At 37.4% G+C, this 25178-nt stretch overlaps 2 protein-coding genes and 1 pseudogene across 2 annotated transcripts; 2 read left to right on the top strand and 1 right to left on the bottom strand.

Annotated features, from left to right (window-relative positions):
• Positions 1 to 254: 254 nt before the first annotated feature.
• On the bottom strand, positions 255 to 16867 carry LOC107591814 (sortilin-like). Its single transcript, XM_016281075.1, has 20 exons — positions 16277 to 16867; positions 14001 to 14060; positions 13039 to 13112; positions 12841 to 12943; positions 12430 to 12591; positions 11935 to 12008; positions 10917 to 10963; positions 9957 to 10111; positions 9740 to 9884; positions 9352 to 9507; positions 5515 to 5621; positions 5293 to 5395; positions 4934 to 5105; positions 4401 to 4588; positions 4113 to 4302; positions 2924 to 3040; positions 2643 to 2751; positions 2000 to 2115; positions 1779 to 1899; positions 255 to 1306 (listed from the first exon to the last, which is right to left on the bottom strand). The coding sequence occupies exons 1-20, from the start codon at positions 16538 to 16540 to the stop codon at positions 1292 to 1294; spliced, it is 2478 nt and encodes an 825-aa protein (XP_016136561.1). The 5' UTR covers positions 16541 to 16867; the 3' UTR covers positions 255 to 1291.
• A 4612-nt stretch (positions 16868 to 21479) lies between these two features.
• Positions 21480 to 22358, top strand: LOC107591851 (4-diphosphocytidyl-2-C-methyl-D-erythritol kinase-like). The gene has a single exon (XM_016281129.1). It carries the CDS (start codon positions 21480 to 21482, stop codon positions 22356 to 22358), a length of 879 nt encoding a protein of 292 aa, XP_016136615.1.
• A 233-nt stretch (positions 22359 to 22591) lies between these two features.
• LOC107591824 (synaptophysin-like protein 1) overlaps positions 22592 to 25178 on the top strand; it is a 4926-nt pseudogene continuing 2339 nt past the window's right edge.

Here is a 25178-nt window from a genome sequence, read left to right as displayed (position 1 = left end):
TATGCAAACAGGAAGTACCAACGGAAAGGTGTTAAATTGCTCTATTGCATTTGAATAGTCAAAATTAAGTCACATGGTCAGAGACTTCAGACCACTGGAACTGTTCTCACCTCACTGAATTTTGCTGCACACACATGAAAATAGTTAACACATGCAAAATTATTGCGACTAATGGTTTGTCACACAAACACTTAGTCAGGTTTTAGGCGTTTCTGTGCGCGATGTTAAAAAAAACAATCACCTTTTTCTGCTTGATAACTTTCCTGCTGTCAAAGCAAGAACCAAGAAACAGCACAAATGTTGAAAGCTAAGAAATTTGATTTGGGGAAAATGTGCATTGTACACAAACTACAACTTTTCTATTTTACATGCATTTGCATAATTTCTTAGCTCATAAAAATATTTATCATTACAACATTTTTCCTAACCGCTGCAGAAATTTTAAGTGTGACTAGCTTAAATATCGGTTGTGTAATATGTGAAAATTATCTCCACGTTCTACAGTTATTTATCCAAATAACAAATTCCTCTTTTATCAAACTCACAGCCTATAACATAGCTACACAGTTTAAGGTGAATAATATTCATAAATCTGAAATTATAAATATTTTCCCTTTTTATGCACCCAAATCTATTGCCTGTTTCTCAGCATTTTATTGCTATATTCATTAATGCACCTGATTGCTTACAGCAAAGTGGACATTGACAGCAGTTATGATCACATTCTATTGATGAACACAGTCAGGCTTCAGTAGCACAGTATTTAAACATGGGATGCTTGCATCACATGCGTGTGATATGATTCATTGTTTCCAGGTGCTGAATGAAATTTCTGCTGAAATAAACCATTTCGAAATCTGATATCACAATGAAGATAAACAATACCTCTAGTTTTTACACAAGGGAATCTGTACATAAAAAGAAAGCAAGTATTTTACAAGTACCCCACTGACAGTCTCATCAAACAAAAGGTTTGATCCTTAAAATCACGCCCAGACGACCCCAGTGTCAAAAGCAAGAATTGAAACTTCCACAAACAGCATTTTAAACACTTCTTCACTGCTTTCAGCAGAGTTACATTCACAAGACACTTCTATCATGGTAACAGCTTCCTATTGGTGGTGAAGCAATCAGGTTCCCTCCCATTGGCCGAGAAGCAAGGAAGTGCATGATGTTAGCTGGTAGATTAAATCTGAGAAAGCTGACAGCTGGTTTGTGCTTGAGGAGGATAGAGACAGCAGCAGTAATGTCTGAATGACAGGAAATGTAGCTTCTGCTCACCTAATGCGCTTTACTCAAGTAGGTCCTGTCAAACACACACAATCATTTAGAAAGATAAGTACAACTTTTTGAAATATGAAAGTTGATTACTAAATATATGGTGACTATACCTCTTTTTAGTGGACATGTCCTGGCCGGGATTTCTCAACTGCCTAAAATGTTCAAGTTTTGGATCCCCCCCCCCCCTTATTTTTTCATACTTGCTGAAGGTAATGACGGAAAAGTAGTTTGACCAATAGCGTGCAGGCATTGTACATAATCAACCATTCATGGCATGAAAGAATGTAGGATCTACAGAGAACAGTCAAAGCAATGCAAATACACATACATATAATGTATGAGGACTGTAGAGAGAATATCAATAGGAAAACAAAGCCAAAAAATTTATAAATCCCAGCCAGGACATGTCCAGGAAAAAGGGTGTATAGTCAGCTAGTAAATAATTAAGACAAAACGTTTAGGTGAATTGATTAGCGTGAGACGGTCTGAATCAGTACCTCATCAGAGTCATCGTGGAAATCATTCTTGGGTGCTCCAGCAACATCTGTGTCCAGAGGTTCATCTATGCCGTTGACTTCCACATTATGTTGTAAGACAGAGTATCTGTGTACAAGGAACCTGTAAAATATAGAGAGAGCAAAGCCAGATGCTTACTTCATTTGATATAATTAAATATATTCTATATGAAACACTTAAAATATTTGCAGAATAGACTGACCTTCCACCACAGACGTACTTCTTTACAAACAGAACCCCAAACACTACACCGGTCAACAGGATGGTTATGACGATTGCAATGATAGGGGCCGTGTGTGAGGTAGATTTATCTGTAATCTATGGATTACAGAGATACAAGGTAAATACGGGTACATGAGTGCAAAGTCATCTGTTTTCTAAATGCATCTTACTGTGAACAATTCATCCATGTGCAAGTTTCAGTTTTTAAAATTAGTTTGACCTAATCATTTTTAATCAAAATGTCATAACTGGATCTTCCAGTAAAAACAACTTCTCTCCGGTGAAGTATGCCGGACTAAACCCCAACCCTATCGTACACACGGCAACAAGCTCGTATTGTTAGATTAATATCCTGGCCACTCTTTTTAATTCAATGACAGTGAATGAGGACTGGGGCTGTTGAACTCCAAAAGTACAAAAAGCACCATAAAAGTATTATAAAATGACATTAAAATGATTTTATTATAAAATTTAAGCATAAGGATACTTTTTAAAAATTTAATTAAATGTATACAATTGCGTATATATATACACATACATACTGTATAAGTGACTGATGTTAAAACACAATTGAACTCCTGTCTGAATGATTCAACTATACAGCAGGTTAAATGCATTCTCACCAGCAGCTGAGGCTCAAGCAGGTTGCTAACACATCTCTTGCTCAGGTCAATCACCTTTCTTTCTGGTTGTTCCCCTCCTTCACATTTATCACCTGGAATCTTTCGGTATCTATTAAAAAATAACAACCATGAAACAATCTGCATGCTGCTTCTAGAGCTATCCTAATGAGTCAGAGACAAGCATGCGCTAACCAGATGCAAAAAACCTCAACTGTCTACTGACTAATGCTAGGACAAAGCATTAATCCTCAAGCAACAGAGAACAATAAAGAGGGCATTACCCACTGGTCTGTAGCTGTTCCTTTTTCCCATGGATGCAGATCTCCAAATCGTGGCCTTTGAGATCAGCCTGTTCAATACATTGTGAACTGTTCTCTTTACGGTAATATCCAAAGTCACTAAGGAGGAGGGCAGAGAATATTTGACATATTTGAACATTTTTATGTCTTTATTCGTAATTTATAACAATATGAAATAAATCATAATCAAAGGTCTAAATTTATAAACCTTTTAACATGATAAATGACTGTAAATGACTAGGGCATGGTAAATATATCATTATAAATAATATACATACATAATAAACAACAACATCTCATAACAGGTTGTTCACTAAAACTAAGATGAAAACGTTTGGATGAGTCCGCTTAAAAGGGGTGGTCTGGGGTACGGTTCAAGTGAACTCCGGTACGGTTCACTGCTGATGTGAATGCAATCGTACCAAATCATGGAAGTGAACCGCTATTAATGACGTATTATTTGATAAAAAATGTGTGTTCGTGTGTGTTTCACTCACTTTCCTGACGAGCGTGACTGACGCGCTGCAAGTAGAGAGCTGTATATCTAATTTCTGTTCGCCCTTAGAGTTCTTTAGAGCATTTGCAGTACATTCTTAAGGCAGACGTAAGTGCCGTTATGTACTGAAGCTTTGGAAACAAAACCAACGGTTCAAAAACATAAATATAAAATTGAAGAGAGCAATGCTACGCATTTTGCTGTCTTCTCCTGCGCTATCGTTACTAAGCAATGGGGTAAACAGCTGCTGGCTTGATGACGCTAACGAACCGCGGTTCGGACCTAAATAATATAATGTGAGTGGGGGCAGGGGGAGCAATCGAACTCGAGTTCGGACCAAGCAATCGAACCAAGTGTGAAAGCACCCTAAGTCGTCTGATGTGCATCTGTATGGGATAAGACTAGAAAACTTGCAGATGGTGATATAGAATATGATTCATGTTGATTTGATGATTGCACTGAAAATGCGTCCAAAAGTGTTGTCACAAAATTAAATTCAAACTAAAACTGAATTACTAAAACAGAAACTAAAATATATAAAAAAGGAAATAAAATTGTGTATAACTAAAGTGAAACAAAACAATCCATTCCTCGAACTAACTAAAACTGAAATGAAATTTAGAGTTCAATTTGAAAAAAGAAAAAAACAAAGCTATAACTTTGGTTCCCACTCACCACAGGAAGTCATCCAGTGTACACCTGCATGCTGTGGGCTGCTTTGTGACTATGTAATCTCTGCCAATCCAACACACCGAGTCCTTTTTCACACGCAGGAAATGTTCCTTATAACCCAGCATGCAACCATCATCTGGGTCGCTGATGTCATCAGAGTGTGCCAGCCACTCAATATAATCACTGTCCTTGCCTGGGAAACAGACAGAAAGATTAGCTTGTGCTAAACTGATTTATATAAGTGCAACATGCCTTTGATTTTGTGTGGTCCAAACAGAACTGGTCACTCACAGTTACGTGTCAGCAGGTCTTTAAAGTCAATGGTGTAAGTTACCCAGTGGCTGATCAGAGCATCTTCATAACCCCACAGACTGACATTCACTGAGCGGGCACCAGGCTCTGAGGCCAGCCCTGTGAAGAACATCGGCGTCTGGGTGAACTTATAAACATGCCAGCATTGCCCCTCATCGGTGGAGAACCTGAGAGACACACAAGCAGACAGTTTTACCGGATATACTTAGCATATTTTCATATTTTTCATCTTGGCATGGAAAACTGGCCATATAAAATCCAATCATAGCATCTCAGAACCACAGGAAGTGAGGCAGGGTTATTCTAGCTAACCAAAACTATAACAAAACAAAGCAAAACTTTAATTTTAATATTTAAAAATTGTATTTATTTCAGCTAGTTGCCTTTCTCATTTAGTTTAACTTGATGTACTAAAATAAAAAAATTAACAGAAACTTTTATATTATACGTATTATATTATATAATATATATAAAATCTGATACTAAAATGACATAGAAGTGAGGATGCTCACTTAATCTCAGAGATGGGTTTGACTTCATTGTGCTCCACGGCCACCAGCAGGCCTCCTGAGTCTAGGATGGCGTAATGGTGCGGCCCCTTCAGTGCCTGCAGCCAGGTGTAGCCTCCATCATCAGACACGTACACATCAGGAGTCAACATTGAGATTGCGTCACCTACACTGCCTGAAAAAGGGTGTGGGATAGTTCAAAGTTTCATTATATGAAAGTCATTCACTTTTTGCAATTCTGTTGCAATTCTATTTTGTTCAATGCAAGTTATTATTACTGCCAATGAAATTAAAACACTAAAATAAAATATTTCAATTTGTCACAGAACTTTAGACTGTTTGTAATAGTGTGTGTGCATTACCATGAGCCAATATAAGTCCCACAGCATTGGGTTCACTCAGAGGCAGCATGGGAACATTCAGCTTCATGGAGGTGCTGTATGAGGCATGAATATGCAGACTACACTGCACAGGAGGAAGACAACACAAGGCAAGTAAAAAAAAAAGGCTAAAAAAAGACATACTGTTAGAGGAAGTCTTCTCAAGCTGCCGAATTGTAACAACTTCCTTAAAATGGTTCTTACCATTTCTGGATCTTTGGCTGTAGAATCGCACTTGCTGTTCTCTGGTTTCTTCAAAGGAACCCATTCTCCTCCCTGATCAAATGATATTACTGTCTGTACTGAGCCGTCTGTAGCAGAAAAGAGAAATCGAGAGAAACAAAACATTTCAGAATTTGGTCATATGAACTAACTGATTTCACTTTTAGTTGGCTATTTTTATCTATTATTCATATATGTAATATATACACTACTGTTCAAAGGTTTGGGGTCAGATTTTTTTCAAGAAATTAATACGGTCACTGTTAACCTTTTTTACAGATAAAATAATACCACAGATGTTGTCTTTGTTGTATGATTTACAGTAATTTTGTATATTGTTGTTTTAATTGAGAAATAAGCACAACAAGTATTCATTTTACAATTAACATTTTAATAGGCCTTTAAAAACTGAGCTTTCACAAAACACTATCTACTGTATATTTAGATACTTTGGCTTATTAAAGAGCATACAAAACGTGATGTTAAACTGAACAAAATTGTCTTCTACACACTGCACGAATTTAGCAATCCTATAAGATCATTGCAAATCACACTATGCAACATGGACCTGATAAACTTTGGTACATGTATGCAGACTGTACGATGATGACACCTATCGACTCACGTTGACGCACATTACTATAGAAGAATAAAACGTCATCAGCATGCGCTAGTGGTAAACATAAAGAGCTAGATGAATCACACTTTGGCAGTTGTAGTTTTTATGTGTGCTGAAAAAAATGTGGAAGCGGTGAAAGAGGAAGGGATAAGAGCTTGAGGTAAGCAGTTTATGTTTTAGCGCAATGCCGCGTTGATTTCATGTCACATTTTTATTGGCTGGTCAGTAAACGTGGGTCGTAGCAGCAAACACACTGTGCGATGATCATGCTGAATTTTCTGACACTGTCAGAAAATGATCGTAGGCTATCTTTGGTCGCAAGACCGTGACAACGGGCCGTCTTTGAACCACTCTCACTGTACGACATAGGACCACCGTTTAGGAGCCAAGATCACAGAAACCGCCACAATTGTTTCACGATGCCAATCTTTAGTCTGGGACAGCCGAAAATCGTGCAGTGTGTCTCGGGCTTTAGATGGAAGGCTGTCAAAGTCAAGGCAGTTACATTGTTACGCCAATAGGTGGCGACAAAGGACTGTCTTAATGAATGAGTCATCATTAAACCGTTCATTCTGTTGCCAGATTGGGTGGAGTTGGCCGGTTTTGAATTTGATTGTGCGGGTAAAAATTGGTTTGGGCGGGTGGACAAAATTTGGTCTTGTTTGGGGTCAATTAGGCAGTTTTCAAAATGGTATAGGCTTATTGATTAACAAACAACCCCAAGTGTGCATCCTGATGTTACTAAACACACACACACACACTGCAGAGTCGGCTGATGCTGATGTTTACGTCGCCCGCCGCACTTTTAGCCAATTACTAGGGATCAGCAGGCAGACATGATGATTCATGAGTGACGGGTTCTCAGCGTGATAAGGCATCACATTTTAAATGTATAACTGTAGATTCAAGTAATCACAATGCCAGCGTGGCCTAAATATAAGTTACACGGTAAAGAGTGGGAGAATGACTCGACTCTCACAACGTGAATTACACCTGTGGAGGGAGATGAAGCGAAGGCTCTTAGTTGATATCAATGTAATAATTTCTTAAAATCGAAACTGAATATCTGGGACTATACAATCCTTTTAAAAGGTCCAGACTGGTATATCCTTGAAAGCTGCTGGACTTGATTAGTTTTGACTGTGCAATGTTCTTCATGAAAGACTTCCTCTAGTTCTGTCTGAAGTTAAAGTGTGACACAAAAGTAAGCGCATTATTGTTGTTGTTGAATGAACACTGTTCATTCAACGAATACACTTAAAACGCAGATCCATTCATGTATTAAACAAGGTGTTGAAATTAATTTAACTTTGAGCACTACTTTACAAGCGTAAATCAACCAGCAACAAACCTTAATAACACTGAAGGTGACATTTCACTTCATAGCGATCTATGGCACTAATTCAAAGCATTGAACAGAGCTGACGCGGGAAATCCCCTTAAAAGTTGAAAGATACTACAACAAATATATCGCTTGCTTCCATCTTCTGTCAACTGATTTTTTTTCACTAATATATGACTTGACCTGAAGAAGAACAGACGCAGGTAATCGCGCACGCTCAGTTCCCCAACACGTGAATGCAGTGTGATCTGAATGCAGGGAAATACATGCAAGTGAATCGTCATCATTTAGAAATGAGATCGCATTTATGTATGAATCGAGATCGTGCTAGCTTTCATGAATTGACCTGGATAGCATACGGTATTGGCAAAAGTCATACTCTTGGTGTGTCCGAATGGGAGGCTCTCTAATGGAGAGGAACCAGTTAATCCTGCTGACCGTGATGTGATGACATGCAGAGCCGCTGAAGACCAACAACCAGACATTTGAAACAGACGAAGGACAAAGAGATGAGCTAATGATGTAGCAAGGAAGCAGAAAACAGAGCAGGAGAGATGCCATAAGCGCACATTGCTCTTCCAAAATCTAGTTAGCATTTTAAGGCGTCCCAGGCTGCCTCTTTTTTGACGGGCACCAGGAAAGAATTGTATGTATTTTTCAACAGAATGCACTGCCATGAGCTCAGTGAAATTAATCCAAGATTGCTTCTTTAGCTAGAAAAATTATAATATTCAATCATTCAATAGCGAAAAGAAAAAAAAAAAGTTTTATATAGTACCCACTGTATTTAGAATGTGCTACATAAGTACCATACAGCACACTACCGTTCAAAGGTTAGGGGTCAGTAAAAAATAGTTTTTGGAAAGAAATCAATACTTTATTCAGCAAGGATGCAATTAGCTAAAAGTAACTAAAGAATTTCACATTGTTACAAAACATTTCTATTTCAAATAAATGTGGTTTTTCTAAACATTCTATTCGACTAAGACTCAAAAAAAGCATCAAAACAAAAATTGTAAGCAGCACAACTGTTTTCAGCATTGATATAATAAGAAATATTTCTTGATCAGCAAATCAGCATATCAGAATGAATTCTGAAGGATCATGTGACACTGAAGACTGGAGTAATGGCTGTTGAAAATTCAGCTTTGCCACAGCGTTGATATAGTTGACTAAAATTGAAACCATATAATATAAATATTTTTTGTCACTAATGAAACTAGTTAAAATATTATTAAAATATATAATAGTATCTCAGTGATACTAAAATCCCCCCCCCCCCCCCGATTAATCGTGCAGCCCTATTGATAATAATAAGAAATGATTCTTGAGCACTAAATCAGCATATCAGAATGAATTCTGAAGGATCATGTGACACTGAAGACTGGAGTAATGGCCGTTGAAAATTCAGCTTTGCCACAGCGTTGATATAGTTGACTAAAATTGAAACCATATAATATAAATATTTTTTGCCACTAATGAAACTAGTTAAAATATTATTAAAATATATAATAGTATCTCAGTGATACTAAAATAACACTGCTTTTAATATCATATTAAAATAGAAAATTATTACTATTTTACTGTAAATTCAACCTTGGTAAGCATAAGAGAGTTCCTTCAAAAACATAAAAAAATCTTACCGACTCCAAACTTCTGAACAGTAGTGTATGCCATGTTAAATATGTATATTCAAGTTTAAATTTAGAAAGTAAACAGCAAGTTATTATTTTGGAACTGCTTTTATCCATATTGATTTAAAGTATACTAAGTGATACAGTCCCCCTGGAGCAATCGGATATTAAATACACACACAGACTATAAGCATATGCCCATCTTGTGTAGGATGTAGTCATACCCTCAGCCAGCACGCTAGTAGTGAAGACTCCTCTGAGGGAAGTGACGTTCGTGAAGTCTGTCTCGCTCCCTGGGGTCGTATACAGATGGCGTTCTAGAGACTTGGAATACACAGTGCCTCTGTCATCTGATACATAGATGGTGCCAAACCCAGTGTCTGGAAAAAAACACACAATACAGTTAAAAGACACAGAAACACTGAGGCCTATCAAGTAGCACAAATCGAAATGATATTGCAATATATCAGTGGTTGACCAATAAAAGTTTTCAATACAGTAAATGATGTATCTGTATAGCAGCACAGATAATATTATGATGGTTTATACAATAGGAAATGTTACATTGTAAGCACATATTATGGTTATGGTAAATAAAAAGCAAACACCCACCTCCTGGTTCGTCCACATGCATGAAGACCATTTCATCATTGGCTGCCAGTATTGAATAAAACTGCTCATGACCGACAGGAGGAAGTTGTGCCATGTTCCACGTCTCACCTTTGTCTACCGACACATGTATTGCCCGTATCACGTCCTAAAGAACATGCACACAGTTAACACATCACATTCATGCCTTCATATATTCACACACAAAACTCTCACGCACCTCTGACGCTGACGGCATTATGTTTCCTGACCCAGCCATAACTGATGCGAACAGGAAGCGTCCACCGATCCCAAAAGAGTAGATCCTCTCAGCGACTGTTTTAATATTAACGCCAAAGTCAACTGACTTCCTCAGCACCAGCATCCCTTTATCATCTGAAAAAAAAAAAACTCAAACTCAAACAGTGAAAAATATTACTACAGAAATATATGGTTTTATGAGTTGCTGATACGGCATGGGTATTGTGGTAATAACACAAGGTTTGCTGACTCAAATCCATTGTGGGATGCTAAAATCTAATTAAAAAAGCTTCTAACAACACTTAATCTAAACAATATTAAAGAGCTCTTGAGCAACACCACACACACAGGATGCTGCATCATCCCTTCTGACACTGGTGCACCTTGCAAAAAAAGCACGCACACTCATTGCCAAACAGGAAAAGAAGCGTAAAAGTGTGCACTTTCACTCAATTGGGCTCAAAGGTAAAGATGGGCGCTGACAGGACCAGTGTGAGAGAGTACTGGGACAGCTGACGGGACTGTCAGTGCAGTATTGTCACAATTGTCACATTTGTCGATCAAGTACTAGTGTTTATATGCATTGCAAATTAAAACATCTGGTTTTCAGCCAATTGCTGTTGCAAATTTGGATAAAAATCTAACTGGATAACATAGATGAGGTTTGTGATAAACCTATGTTGCAGCAATTTTTTTTTGTTATGCATAACGTTATGTTTTTGCATTATGTGTTTATGAATTGATAGCTGTGAAATTTCCAGCTATTATTGCAAATAATAAAAATTAACTCTGAAATAAAATTTCTGAATTAGAATAACTCAATTTCAATGCAGTGACTAATGCACAAGGATGTAAAAACAGAAATAAACATAAAATTGATATATACACACACACTCATGTCACCACACCTTAGATCAACAAAGCTATAAATATTACTCACAGCAAGATCCGTTAAGGTTGGTGGAGAAGAACAGAGTATCCATTCCCCTGTGGAAAAGAGGAAGAGAGAATTGATCCGTGAGATTCAACTCAAAACAACAGCAGTCAGATCAGTCATTTGTTTGCAGAATAAAAAGTACAAACATGCTGCACACTAAAATGTCAAGGAAGAAGACACAGTTTGTGACAATCACTACACAAGCCATATTTTTGCATTATAAATAACATATGAACAATGCAACAAGAAGCTGGTTGCATAGCGATTGATTCTGCATTAAAATTCATGGCATTGTTGTAACAGAATAGCTAGGATTGTCAGAGATCATATGGCGTATTGTTAAGACAAGACTTAAGGGAGCGACTCAGGTTGAGGAGTCTTCAGGTTGCCAAACTGCTGGAATACTACCAACAAAGTTGTTATAGTGAACTAAAACTAACATTTGAAATAAAATCAGCATTAACTAAAATGAAATTTAAAAAAACTTTGATTTCAGTTAGTTGCCAAAGCAACATTTCTCATTTTCATGTAGCTTGATGCACAAAAATAACTATAAATAAAACTTAAATAAAAAAATAATAAAACATATATACACAAAAGAAAAAAAAAACATTAACAGTAATAATTACAAAAACACAACAAAATTACTAAAACTTTAATTAAAATGGAAAATACAAAAATAGAACCCTTTAATGGTTTGAGCAGCTGATTTGACCATGTTCCTGGTAGCTATGTAAAATCTCAAATTAAAAACTGGATTTTTTTTTAAAGGTGTATCTTAATCTTCTCTAATCAAAATATTACTTATAATAATTTCATAGGTTTCTTCTCAGTATCGTTTTTCATAAGTATCATTTAGCTGTCCTCTGTATCTTTTTCTATTCTGGTACTCTTTTAATGACTTCATCCTCCAGGAAGTGACACCATTTGTGGCAAGAAAACAGCACAAACATCTTACACTGTAGCACCAGATTTGGATGAATTCTGAGAAGAGTGGTTTTAACAATCATAAAAAGCTTACCATTTGACCACACACACCATCTCATGGATTTTCGCCCATGTTGCACCAAAGTCTTTGGAGATCCAGAGATCACGCTGAAACAACAGCAATAAGATGATATTATGTGATTTATTATGATATTATGCACCACTTGAAAAGCAAAAAAAAAGCACTATGCATGTACTGTATATCTTCTTGTTTTTAAAAATATACTTGAGGAGGAAGTGAATAGCAAATATTTACAATAAGGATATTTAATATGCTCTCATGTCATTCAGATAAGCACAAAACAAGAACTCTTATCAGTTCAGGAAACCTAACACGTGTTGATGACAGTTTTGAACTTCACTATGAGATAAACTAAGGGCTTAAATGCAATATGTGGCCATAATGCATGCATATTTACTCCATTAACTTAAACCATTAACTGATCAATTGGCTCTTAGAAACTTTTCATTCAACACCAAAAAGTTTCAATCTATAAGGAAATAGCACAAATGTTTTAAAGGCTCTCACCGTGGCGCTGATGGCTACAAGCACATCCGAGTTTTGAGGGTTGTACATTATCTGCATTAGTGGGTGGAAAGGCAATTCTGTGTGGATGAAACTCTTGCCAAAATCTCTTGAATGGAAAATTCTGGCACCTCTGCCTCCGGAAGCATCTCCCGTGAGGATCACCTAAGGGAAAAAGTATCAGGACTTTAAAGTGCTGTCACAAATCTGTGTAATTGCACTGAGTATTGAAACATCAGCAAAGAACAGAAAGTTAAACTGGTCTATTTTTACTGTGATTGACATGCTGCATTTAAGTATCTACAGGCCAATTCAGCAGTTTGAGAAACAGCTTTAACATAACAGCGTCCCAGCTCCTGTGGGCTTATGAGGAGAAGTTACTGAAACGCTGGACTTTTGACATATCTTGCCCACCTTGCCAGAGTTTTCCGGACCAATAGAGATCCCATAGTCAGTGCTGATGAAGGTGTTGTTGATAAGTTCTGTGACATCCTCAAACGACTTTCCATAGTTTTCACTATAGAAAGAGAGGAGGATTGAGAAAGAAATTAAGTAAAGCAAATACTACATTGATGTTACAAAAACAAACACACGATTAAAACCAGCACTCACCTCCTGTACAGTTTAGACTGACCGAATCTCAGGAAGACTATTGGCATCTGAAATGTTGTCAGGGCCAGCACTACCTAAGATTGAGACATGAAGACAGTTATTTACTCAGACACAAATCTTCATATCATTTTATGGGAAACTTCGCATTCTTTCAGCCCAGGATTAAACTGCATAATTTTTAGGAAGCACAGCTACTAACCATTCAAAAGTCTGGGGTCAATAAATACATTTTTTTTACTTTTATTCAGCAAAGATGCAACTGATCAAAAATGACAGCAAGGACATTCATTCATTTGAACTTTCTATTGAAAGAATCCTGAAAAAGCATCATGATCATGAACTGTTTTCAACATTGATAATAAGAAATGTTTCCTGAGCGGCAAATCAGCACATCAGAATGATTTCTGAAGGAACATGTGACACTGAGGACTGGAGTAATGATGCTGAAAATTCAGCTTTGCCATCACAGGACTGAACTACATTTTAAAATATATTCAATCAGAATACAGTTATATTAAATTGTAATTACTGTTTTAATTTATTTTTGATCCAGTAAACGCAGTCTTGGTGAGCATAAGAGACTTCTTTCAAAAACAAAAAAATCTTACAGACTCCAAATTTTGAATGATTGTGTATTATTTTTATTGCAGTAATGGGCAGAGCAGCCATAGTCAGAGTAAAAATAAGAACTTCTTGACATGGCCTTGAATGTGCACTGGGACATGAGAGAGGTCAAACTGGTTATGAGGTTGCATTTGGCCATAATGACAGTTGTTTATTTTTCTTTGTGAGCCTTGTGAACAGCCAAAGATATCTGCATAGATTATCTAGACAGCCTAAATTTAAACCTAAAGCTAAAAAGTCCTCATCTAAACTCGAATGGAACTTTTAGCATGGTGGAAGGTTCATCTCAAAACATGACGCATATGATAATGTGTGTAATTAATCAAAGCGAAACTCACCCCAGTTCCATCTCCCACCCAGGCCAGAGACACAGATCCACTGATATCTGGAAAGGTCCACTGAAAGAAATGCATTTTATTAATTAAGTGCATCATCCTGGAGTTTTTATATACACATAATAAGGGTTTTATTGCTTGTCCTAGAAAGACACTTTCAGCCTATGCAAAACACATGCTAGCCTTAAACAAAACACTAAATCAGAAACCTAGCAACTATACTCACAACAGCTAACAGTGAAACTCATAATAGTGCCACGAAGACTGATCTGACAAATAAATTGTGAAACTCAAGATGACATATCAAAACGGTGTTACATTTTCATCATCTGTTTGGTTTAGATACTGTAAGTGGCTCTCAACTTTTTTGACTCGAAGGCTCCCCATTGAAAATATTATTTGAAGATAATATGTCCTCTGGTATTTCTGCTGTAATTATGACACATTTTAGAAACTGGGGGTGTTGATATATTAAATTAATTTGAACTCAAACACAATTTAACTATAAGATTTCAATCAAATCAATGGTTATTGAGGAGGAAAAATAAAAATGCCATTTTAAAGGTTTATTTATATTTTTTATATATATATAAATGATTAAACTTCCAACCCCCTTTTTGAAAGTGGGCCCCAGATCCGTTGTTTGAGAACTACTGGTTTAGATGTTTTGTAATTTGTATTAAAAAGAATGGTGATGTATCACTGATCTGTTTTATTACACTGTCAAAGCAAATGCGAGTCTCATGAAAATCTCAAATGGGCAGATTTCTGATGGTCTCTCCTCTCATTTCTCTTGCTGAAACCCACTAAAATACTTTCACTTTCTTGCTCTGGGCTTCATCTGTGACCCTTTAAATAACAGTTAAATCTTCTAATCCCATCTAGTGTTTCTGAACCCAGTCTTGAATTGAACATAAATCCAAACACTATATAAAGACTAAGTATAATCCTAAAACACTTCCCCCCGGTTTCACAGACAAGGCTTAAGCCTAGTCCCAGACTAAAATGAAAGAAACTTGCACTGATTGATCTTAAAATATATCAATGCCTTTGGTTTGTCCCAAGAGGGACACCAGTAATGTTTTTTGTAAGGCACAATTACTTAAATGTCCTAATTGAACTATGGCCTAATCCTGGCTTTTTCTTAAGCCCTGTCTGTGAAACCAGGCCTTTGAGACTATTTTCTGTTGATTAACACAGCTGTGGTAGATCTGGTAACCTCTTGTAAATTCATGATAACCTTCAACAGAAAGACAAACCACAGCAGCACTGTTTTAAAAAAGTTAACACATCTGTGCAATGAGCAGAGGAAGTTTATTTGAGGGTTGGTGAGGTAGAGGTGAGATGATGAAGCTTCACCCAACCTTCAAACACCTCGACTGTTTCAGCTCATCTGACAAGAAGCAATCAAAAATATTTCCGAGAAAAGGAAGTTATTTTACATTGCAATGACTTGTGTCAGTGTTATTCACTGCTCCATTTTGTAATATTAAGACTTGCTTGTATCAAACAGTATAGGGTTTAGTGAAAATTAACATGCATCAAAAGGCCTAACTGGTTGCAAATAAAAGATAATTAAACAGTTTGTCATAGCAGTTGAACTTATGCAAGTCAAACTAAACGTACTTGTCAACGAGGAACTTCAAACGCAATCAACATTTTATTGTTATAAAAACAGAAATGAAAAAGAAAATGTATTTTGAGGGCTATGAGAGTTACCATAGAAAACATAAGAACAATACAATCGTATGCGTCTTCATATCACTCAAACAGTACTTTCGTTTTGAAAATGTTCTAGTAAAACAGAAATGTTGCACTGTTAATCACATTTTACATCATTTACATTTCTGTTTATCACAAAAGTACTTTTACAATCAAATTTGAATACGTTTGAGCTAAAAAAAAAAGTGACACGGGCTGTGTTTCAAAATCTAGTGAGCTTTAAATAACATTTAAACATGTATTCTTTAGTATCTGTCACTAGTACTATTTTTACTGTTACTAGTTATTAGTCCTTATTCATTACATACTATTACTCCATTTGATACCAGTCATCATAGTAAAATAAAAAGATACTAGACATTATTGACTTACTAGCAATTAAGTGTTAGCAACATAAAAACATTATTCAAGTATAAATATTTGAACGGGTTTCCAAAAGAACTCTCGGTTAGAACGCACACATGCTGTCAAATATGCTGTCTAGTTAGGGTTAGGGGAAGATCCCTAGGTTTTGTGACAGAGCCGAGGGGTTGCATCGGTGCTTCGAGTGAACTTACTTTGTGCGTATTGCTAGTTAACTTGGGCTCAAATCCATCCAACCCATTACAGGAGTCTGATCCACCATCTGCGCTTCTTTTCTGGATGTGACGGTGGATCCGAGAAATATCTGCGTACGATCCCGTCCCGATCAGATTTCTGGCGGCTACGGGAGACTTCACATACACCCGGGGTGCGTGATAAAATCTTGGTTCCACAAGGAAATCCACACCAAATGCCATGGGAAAGAATAAAAGTGCAATAAAGTATCCTAGGCCTCTCATTTTTCGTCTTCGGTGTATTTACAACACGACTGTGTTGCTGTTTAAATACGCATGAATTCCTCGGTCTTCCTCCTGAGCGGCTGCTGGCGGTCTCAACAAAAACAGACTGCCTGTGACAGCGAAAGGTCCCTACTGCTCATATTATTAGTGCTGAGAGCACATCAACGCCCTTTTTATTTGCTCTAGACAATTTCCAAGATCGCAAAAAAACACAAAACGAGTTGCTCTTACAGACTGTATCATTGACAGTATATCGTGTTAAATACTTCCAAAAAAAAAATAAAAATAAAAGAGCAAACAAAAAAATAACGGTGAAAAGAATGCACCTTGCAGAGTCTGCACTTGACTGGCTGCAGCGACTGGTGCGATCTTCTGATTGGTCCGTGGCTGCACACTCAGCTTCTGTGATCCCGTGCGGTCAAGTTAGTTTGACACGTCACACTTCAGAGGACAGTAACATCTTGCGTTTCATACGTAAAATGATCTTCGGTGAAATATCAATATAACGGCTATAAACTAATGATGTCAGTGTCCTTTAGTCCTATGTAATATGAAAACGTTTAACTGTAAAGATATTGTAAGATGTGCTGTGCTCTTTTCAGATTATTCGAGTCTTTTTTTATTGCCTATATATGCAATTCTCAGACAATGTGACCAAATCAATGCATGCATGATCATCTTCATTTAAATGGCTGCATAAACAGTTTCTTTTAAAAGTCTAATAACAAACTGCACACTTTAGCCGCACACATGCTTTAGGCTACTTTTTTTTTATACCAGCAAAATAATTTCATGTCTAAACAATAGCAAGTGCATGACTCTTATTGTCAATACATTCTCAGTGAGATCACAGTGGAAAATTAAGTGTAGTCCTCCAATGTGCATCATGGAAGAAAGAAGCATCTGTTGGTGCACTTCACAGTTCAGCCTACAACATAATCTTGCATTATCATCGAAGTCTCTGTGACTCATATCATAATAGAATAATTTAGTGCATCTTCCACCAGATTCTAACCATTTTATTGTTGTATTGCACCAACAAGTTTTTGCACAGTTACTGATGACACAATGGGAACATGTAAAATACAACAAAGTGAAGGGTCAGTTGCTAGTTGTAATCAGCTGTTTGTTTTAACCCTGCCCTTTTAAAATGTTTCAGTTTAGATTTCAGCAAGCAATGTGTTAAAGGTAGGCCATTTCACACACATTCTTACAATGTATTTATGTACCAAATAATAGAATTTTCAATTACATTATTACTGTATTTTGTGTGTGTTCATATGATTATGGCACGATCTGGCATGGAATATTCTATCCCATGATCACAAACCATGTGACACAGAAAAAAAGGCTTATTGTGACTTCCAACCGTTCCCTGTAATTCTGATCTGCAGTCATGCTTATTCTAGATCTGCACTGCTGGCCGAGAGCCACATGCTTCCCATTCATACTCATCTTGTCTCTTCTATTAGCAAATAACATTTTGCTATTCGCTAAAGAAGTGAAGTATGGACGTCATTGCTTCTGTAAGGAAGATTATAATTCTAAATGTCAGCCCAATGTAACTGCAGTAATGCCTTTTTAACTTTGCAGTGCACTATAAAATTCTGCATGGGTGGAAAAACCCAGTAGTCCCTCAAAACCTGACATACAGGTAAAGATGGTGTGACCTGAATTCCTCAGTAGTGACTGTATAAGGTCTGGGCACCTACCATCCATTGAGAGCTAGGAAACTTTTCAAAGTTAAGGTGAAAGAAACTCCCAATGTCAGACTGTTCTTTTTCACCATCAGTTGTGAATTTTAGGCCAACTGAGACCCTTTTATATGAACTTGTTACTTTTGCAACATCCTATGTATGTTAATGATGTTCACTCAACATTGTTTTACACAACATGGGAAAGAAATTTAAAGGGATAGTTCACAAAAATTTTTTAATTCTGTAATCATTTACTCACTCTGTATGTGCTTCTTTCTTCTGTTGAACACAAAAGAACAGTAACCATTGGCGTCTATAGTTTTCTATAGTAATTTTCCATACTGTGGAAGTCAATGGTTACCGTAAACTGAATACCGTGAACAGAATTTTCATTTTTGGGTGAACTATCCCTTTAATGTGTGGTGTCATTTTAAACCAAATTTAAATATTTAAAATGCTTAAAAATGTATTTTTCTTTTTTTTTTAATCAAAATGTGCATTTTACTAAAAGCTAGGAGAATGTATAAAAACACTGGAGTGGGGACAGGGCAAAAATGCCAAAGGAAAAAAAGTTTCTTATAGGCCTATTAATACCAATATGTAAAAAACGTAATAACAAATATTAAAATATGGTATCGGCTATTCGTTGCAGAGATTTCCACATAATAACAAAATTGATACGGCAGATTTACACTTAATTTTGGCCGAAAAATTTTACATTTTTAAATTTTAAAGATCGTAGTTTCATCGGAATGAGATGACACTTGGTGACTTTTGTTGCATTAGCTATGTGAACACACAAAAATCATGGACATGATTCGGATATGTTAAAGGGTAAAAAAAAAGTCACAGTTGGCTCCTTCCCGGTCAAAAATTACCAACATAGGAAATGAATGGGAATCAGCCACTGTGCAGAAAAAAGTGCACAGCAATCAAGGAGTGACACTCTAAAATATAAAGAGTGCAAAATAGACACCCACGCTACACACACACAATAGTTTTGTGTAATATAACCAGTGTTGATCTAATTAGCTTACTCAAAGAATGTAATATATTACTCATTACAAAAGTAATATTGTTACTTTACTTATTACTTTCTGGCAACAGTAATTAGTTACACAGTACATTACTTTTTCTTCATGCCCCACAGAAGTTGTAACTGTGTATCTTCCACATAAAATTCTAGTGATTGATAGTGACATTCAAGTAGAAGTGTTGTATTAATCTCATTAATTGTCATGTGTAGCTTGAAGCTACTTGTCATTTCTCCGTTACCCATATACGATTATATTTCATTATGTATTTTATCAAATCACATAAGTTTGTAAGAAACTTTAATTTTCCAAAAAGATTTTTAATTATAGTAATATAATGTATCACATGCTGATCAGAGGGATGTGGGTGGGATGTAATGCCAGAGTAAAGTAAAGCCACAACTTACACAACCGTGCTCAGATCATCTTTTTTTCCTGACAAAATCAATATAATGCAATATTTCTATCTGCTGAATGTAAGCATTTCTATATTCCAAGCTTGCCTGCTGCACTGGGGACATCACATGCATGTGCAAGTCGTAAAAACTATGAAAATAAATTGAGGAATTATTTGATTGTTGGATTTTAAACCAGCGGGGTTGAGGCATCAAAAGTAACTAAGTAACTAAGCTGTTTTATGGATGGTAACTGTAATATTATTACTGAAATCTTATTAGTAATTAGTTACACAACTAGTTACTGCAAAAAGTAATATTATTACAGTAACTAAGTTACTAGTTACTGCCCAACACTGAATATAACACAATAATGTATGATTGTAATCATAATGCAAAACCTGATATTTATCTAACCAAAAATATCTAAACCTTGACCAAAAGTAGTCTTTTAGAATGTCTAAATATATATCTAAAAGCAAAACCTAATAAAATGAAGAAATTATGTCTAAAACACAATGGGAATACATTTATTGAAAAATAATAATAGCTAATAGCTAAATTAAAAATGTATAAATATTGCATAATATATTATAATCCCCTCAAAATTCTAAATAATAATCAAAAATATATTATTGAACAAAAATGTATTAAATTGTTTTTCCTGGGGAAAAAAAAAAGAAGTTACATTTCAAGGCTTCGGTCACTTTTGACCATGAAGCTACCTAGATTTGAAAAGGGAGGGGGAAAAAACTCGGCAAAAGGTGGGATCGAACCCGAGTCGATCGCATCAAAAAGCCAAGGGCAAGAGCTTATCCATCTGCGCCACTCGAACTGATACTTTACAGCCACTTTTAACTAAATCTAAACATACACTCAGTATTTTTTATTCCAGAGTAAAGGCAATTCATACAATACATTTAAACGGAGCTACTTTAGTACCATCTACGAACTTTCTACCACGACTCTGCTGTTCTTCGGCTGCTTCTTCCTGTATAACTTACGTTGATTGACGTCAGTCAGCGGTGAGTAACCCCAAACCAATGGCGCTGTCTCAAACTATACCTACCTCTTCCGGTTTGTCTGAATTGTCGTTGTGTTTTCTGACTTGTTAATTTGTTTTCGGATTTGTCATTGTGTTTTCTGACTTGTTATAATGTTTTCTGAATTGTTGTTGTGTTTTCTGAATTGTTATTTTGTTTTTTAGACTTGCATTTGCGTTTGTAATTTGTTATTTTGTTTTCAGAATTGTGATTTGCTTTGCACTTTATGGCCACCGTACTTTTTGAATGTAGAGACACAGCAGCATATATAAGGGTGCTCTTACTTTGTATATGAGTATCTGATGGCTTTTATTTTGGAATTTAACACCAGCCAGTGACGGAATGTGGTGTGCCTATCATTTGGGCTGTGTTGAGAAAAAAAGTCGCGTTTGCCGGAAGAGGCGAGATGGTCCTCACTGCAGACCACAAGATCCAGGAGGCGAGGTTGGATCCAGATACAACTCCTCCCACCTTACATATTCCTAAACCTACCCGTCTCCACCCCCTGATCCCTAAACCCATCCATCTCCACCCCTAAGCCAACCCATCACCACCCCCTAGATGTGGCTCCAACCCCGCCCCCTGGATCTTTGTTCTGCAGTGAGGGGCTACTGGGAAGAGCAGTTGCATTCAGAGCAGTTCTCTGAGAGTCTTAGCGTAACAGGAAGTTTATGCGCGACCCTCGAAATAGCGTGGCGGCTAGATTGACCGTGCTTTTCGACTTGGCGGCTGGCCTGACCGCAGTGTGCTAGCATCGTGTTGGAGCAGCCATGAATGCAGCTTTGAAAGAACTGCGCAACCTGCCCGCCCCCGCCAAAATCAACCTGTTTTTGCACATCACAGGTCGCCGCGCCGATGGTTATCACTTGATTGAATCGGTCTTTCAGCTCATTGACTGGCAAGACACTGTCCATCTCAGCTTGCGTGAAGACGGACAGATCTCTCGCGAAGATCTAGTTTCTTGCGCAGGAGCAGAACTCCCCCCAGACGACCTCTGCATTCGAGCCGCCCGAGCCCTGCAACAAGCCACGGGCTGCAGCTTAGGCGCACACATCCAACTTGAAAAGCGCATCCCTGCAGAAGCGGGCATGGGTGGCGGCTCATCCGATGCGGCGACTTGTCTTTTAGGCCTTAATCGCCTATGGAATCTTAATCAGCCGCTCTCAACATTAGAGCAAATTGGTATCTTTCTAGGCGCTGATGTACCCTTCTTTCTGCGCGGCAGGAACGCCTGGGTCAGCGGCATCGGTGAGCAGATAGAGCCCCTCAACGATGGCATCCTGCCTACCAGTCAGACATTGGTCATCATCAAGCCAAAAAACGGCTTATCGACAGCAGCGATTTTTGGTCACGAAGCCTTGAAGCGCGATACGCCACATGCTATACTCGCGGTCTTTGCGGAGAATCCTTACGGCTTTGGCCGCAATGATCTCCAGACTGTTGCCGCGCTGATCGAGCCCCAATTGTGTCAAGCTCTTGCGGTTTTAGAGAAGCAGGGATTAAAGCCGCGCATGACAGGCTCTGGCAGCGCGGTGTTTGCGCGATGTCCGGCTGATTTCCAGCTCGACGCAAGCTCAAGCCCGCTGGGCTGGCAGCAAAAGTTTTGCAAGACACTCGCTGAGCATCCATTGGTTGGCTGGGCCGTTTAGCAAACGCTGCATGTTTTCGGGCGCTGCATTCGTGCAGTGTCCAGTGCAGAATCGCCAAGTTGGTTAAGGCATCGGATTTTGATTCCGACATACGAGGGTTCGAATCCTTCTCCCCCTGCCAAATGTCTTTTCGCTGTCGTCAATTCTGATCTAGCAAGCGGCCACCAGCATCATGACCCCGCGTGCCTCAGTTTGTCTGGGTGATGGACGGTACCACGTCACGAGTCACGTGGTCAAACCCATGCCTGAAGCAGAAACGAGAAAAGGGAAAGGAACTTTGACAACTTTCTTATATTTGTCTGGGGACTAGACAAGGTAATCTTTCTCAATCTTCTTTTTTCTTCAGTGCAATAAAACTTATTACAAAATGACACACTGTAATTCGCTCAAGCTAAATGCAGAATTTTGTTCAGATATGACAAAACTAGTGAGAAAATATTTTTCTAGAAAATGCTGCTGCAAAATGTTTGATGGGACGCTTCATAGTTTGATGGGCCGCCACTGATGCTTTTTTATTTGCAGAACACGATGAGCGCGTTTCGGTTAGATCTCAGCCCTCTGAAAGAGCCTCTGGGATTTATACGTGTACTGGAATGGGTACGTGCCTTTCAGTTATGATCTTGAGCTATTCTGTATAGGTACATCACAAGTTATTAGAAAAAAAATAAACAGTGACAACATTATTCTCATTATTCTCCCATTCTTTAACGCGTTTAGCTTTAAAGAAACACTTTAAATCTGTAATTCCTTTTTTTTAGCTAACTTTGTGGTGTTACATTTTTTTCTTGATGCAACGTTTGTATGACTCAGTTTATCTTTGGGCTTTACCAAATAACTTAAAGATAAAGTGTCTGTAAACAATTACTGTAGCCTGTCTTTGTTAAATACATTTTGGTATTACTTGCCATGCATGTTATCCAGAGGGTCATGCATTCTTCACTCTTTTTTTTTTTTTATCAATGCACAAATATGTATCATGCCTCTGTCATTCTCCTTATTTAAGGCAAGCACCGGATATTACCATCATACAGCTTTTAAGGTGTTTAAAACCCACAAAAAGCATTTCTTCTTTGAAACAGCCATTAAAAAGAGGAAGCAGAAAGCAGTGAGGCTGTGTGCGGGGCTTTTAATGGTGATTCACTGTTAGAAATTGATTTGTATTTCTTCATATGCTGATTTTAGTTCTGTGTAATTGTGTGCACGCTTCCTGTGGTTTCCATTTGTACGCATTCATATAAACATACATTCATTAAACCTCTTTGTATTCACTAACTGTCTTTACAGATATTTGCTATTTTTGCTTTTGCTACAACTGGGGGTTATTCTGGCTCTACAGTTTCAACATCCAGTGCAAGGACAATGCCAGCAAAGAAATAGATGTATCCTTCAGCTATCCTTTTAGATAAACAGTATGATTCAAATACATATGAAACTCATTGTTTTTAATAAAAATATTTTTCATAATTTCCTTTTTTTATTATTCTTTGTTACAAAGGCTCAATACCCAGAGTTACAGTGTGCCAGACTGCAAAGTCAACACAACAATGTTTAAACTCAAACAACTGACTGGAGATTATTCATCTTCCGCTGAGTTCTTTGTAGCTATTGGAGTTCTGGCTTTCCTGTACAGCACAGCTACTCTTGTGTTGTATCTGGGTTACCAGCACATCTACCGTGAATCTCCTCGTGGCCCCAACATTGTGAGTGTTGTACTGTATGTATTTTCAGAGTTCCTCCGCTATGTCTGTGCATGCCTTTAAATTCATATTCCATTTTATATATTTAATGGCTGACTCAGACGTTGTATGGGAAATGAATGCCAGCCACTGCATGTCTGATAAGTTAATTTATACATTTCCTGGCAGTTCTATATATTAGTCTGTTCGATATTATGCTGGATTTCAGCATCACTTGGTTGGATGAACTTTTGTGAGCTGTTTCTGAGCTGTGTGGGGGTGTGAAGAGTTCCACTTGTGTGTAAATGAAGAAACAGAGGGGTGGGTTTTTCTGGCAACAGTTGCAACTGTTAGTCCAAACAAAGTGTCCTGGGGATAAAGTAAAGGCATTTGAGTGTCAAATCTAAAACATTGGTGCATAGATAACATTTATTAACATAATACTAGTGTAATAATTAATTTATATATTTTTAAAGAAATGTTTCTGAAAGAAGTCTAGTATGCTTAGTTTCTGTAATTTATTCAAAGTTGAATATCTTCCATGTCATGTGATCATTCAGAAATCATTCTAATATACTGATTTGGGCTTCAAGAATCAATTCTTATAGGGGTGTGCGATATCACGAGTTTTGATCGTGGACGATTAAAATGTCTCCACGATCTGCTTTTGAAGTAGTATCGCGCTACAGCGCACATTCTATCAGTTGCAGTTCTGGCGCCTCCGTCTCAATACTCTACAACGCGACATACATTCACATCAAATGCTAACTCAGCGGTAGGGTTACACTTACGGGACACTGCCCTTATTCGAAATCAAAAAAGTACATTATTTGCATGTGCTTTAAAAAAGGTTGAGGTTAAACATTTCATTAGTGTGCTGTTCTTTACTGGACTAAGTTATCTTTCGTGTCTGATTGTTCTAATACTGTCAAAACACACAAGGTTTACATATAAACACAGTTGGTTATGTCAAAGTGAAAGTAATGCGTGCAGGTGTCCCAAACCTGTATTAATTTCTTTCTCATGCTGAACACAAAAGAAGTTATTTTAAAGAATGTGGGTAACCAAACAGTTGCTGGTCCCAATTGACTTTGATAGTAGGGGAAAAAAATACTATGGAAGTCACTGGGGACCAGCAACTGTT

Source organism: Sinocyclocheilus grahami, unplaced genomic scaffold (genome assembly GCF_001515645.1).
Source record: "Sinocyclocheilus grahami isolate Dianchi unplaced genomic scaffold, SAMN03320097.WGS_v1.1 scaffold146.1, whole genome shotgun sequence".
Classification (NCBI taxonomy): Eukaryota; Metazoa; Chordata; class Actinopteri; order Cypriniformes; family Cyprinidae; genus Sinocyclocheilus; species Sinocyclocheilus grahami.
Note: the sequence above shows the minus strand (reverse complement) of the source record. Positions and strands in the feature narration are given on the sequence as shown.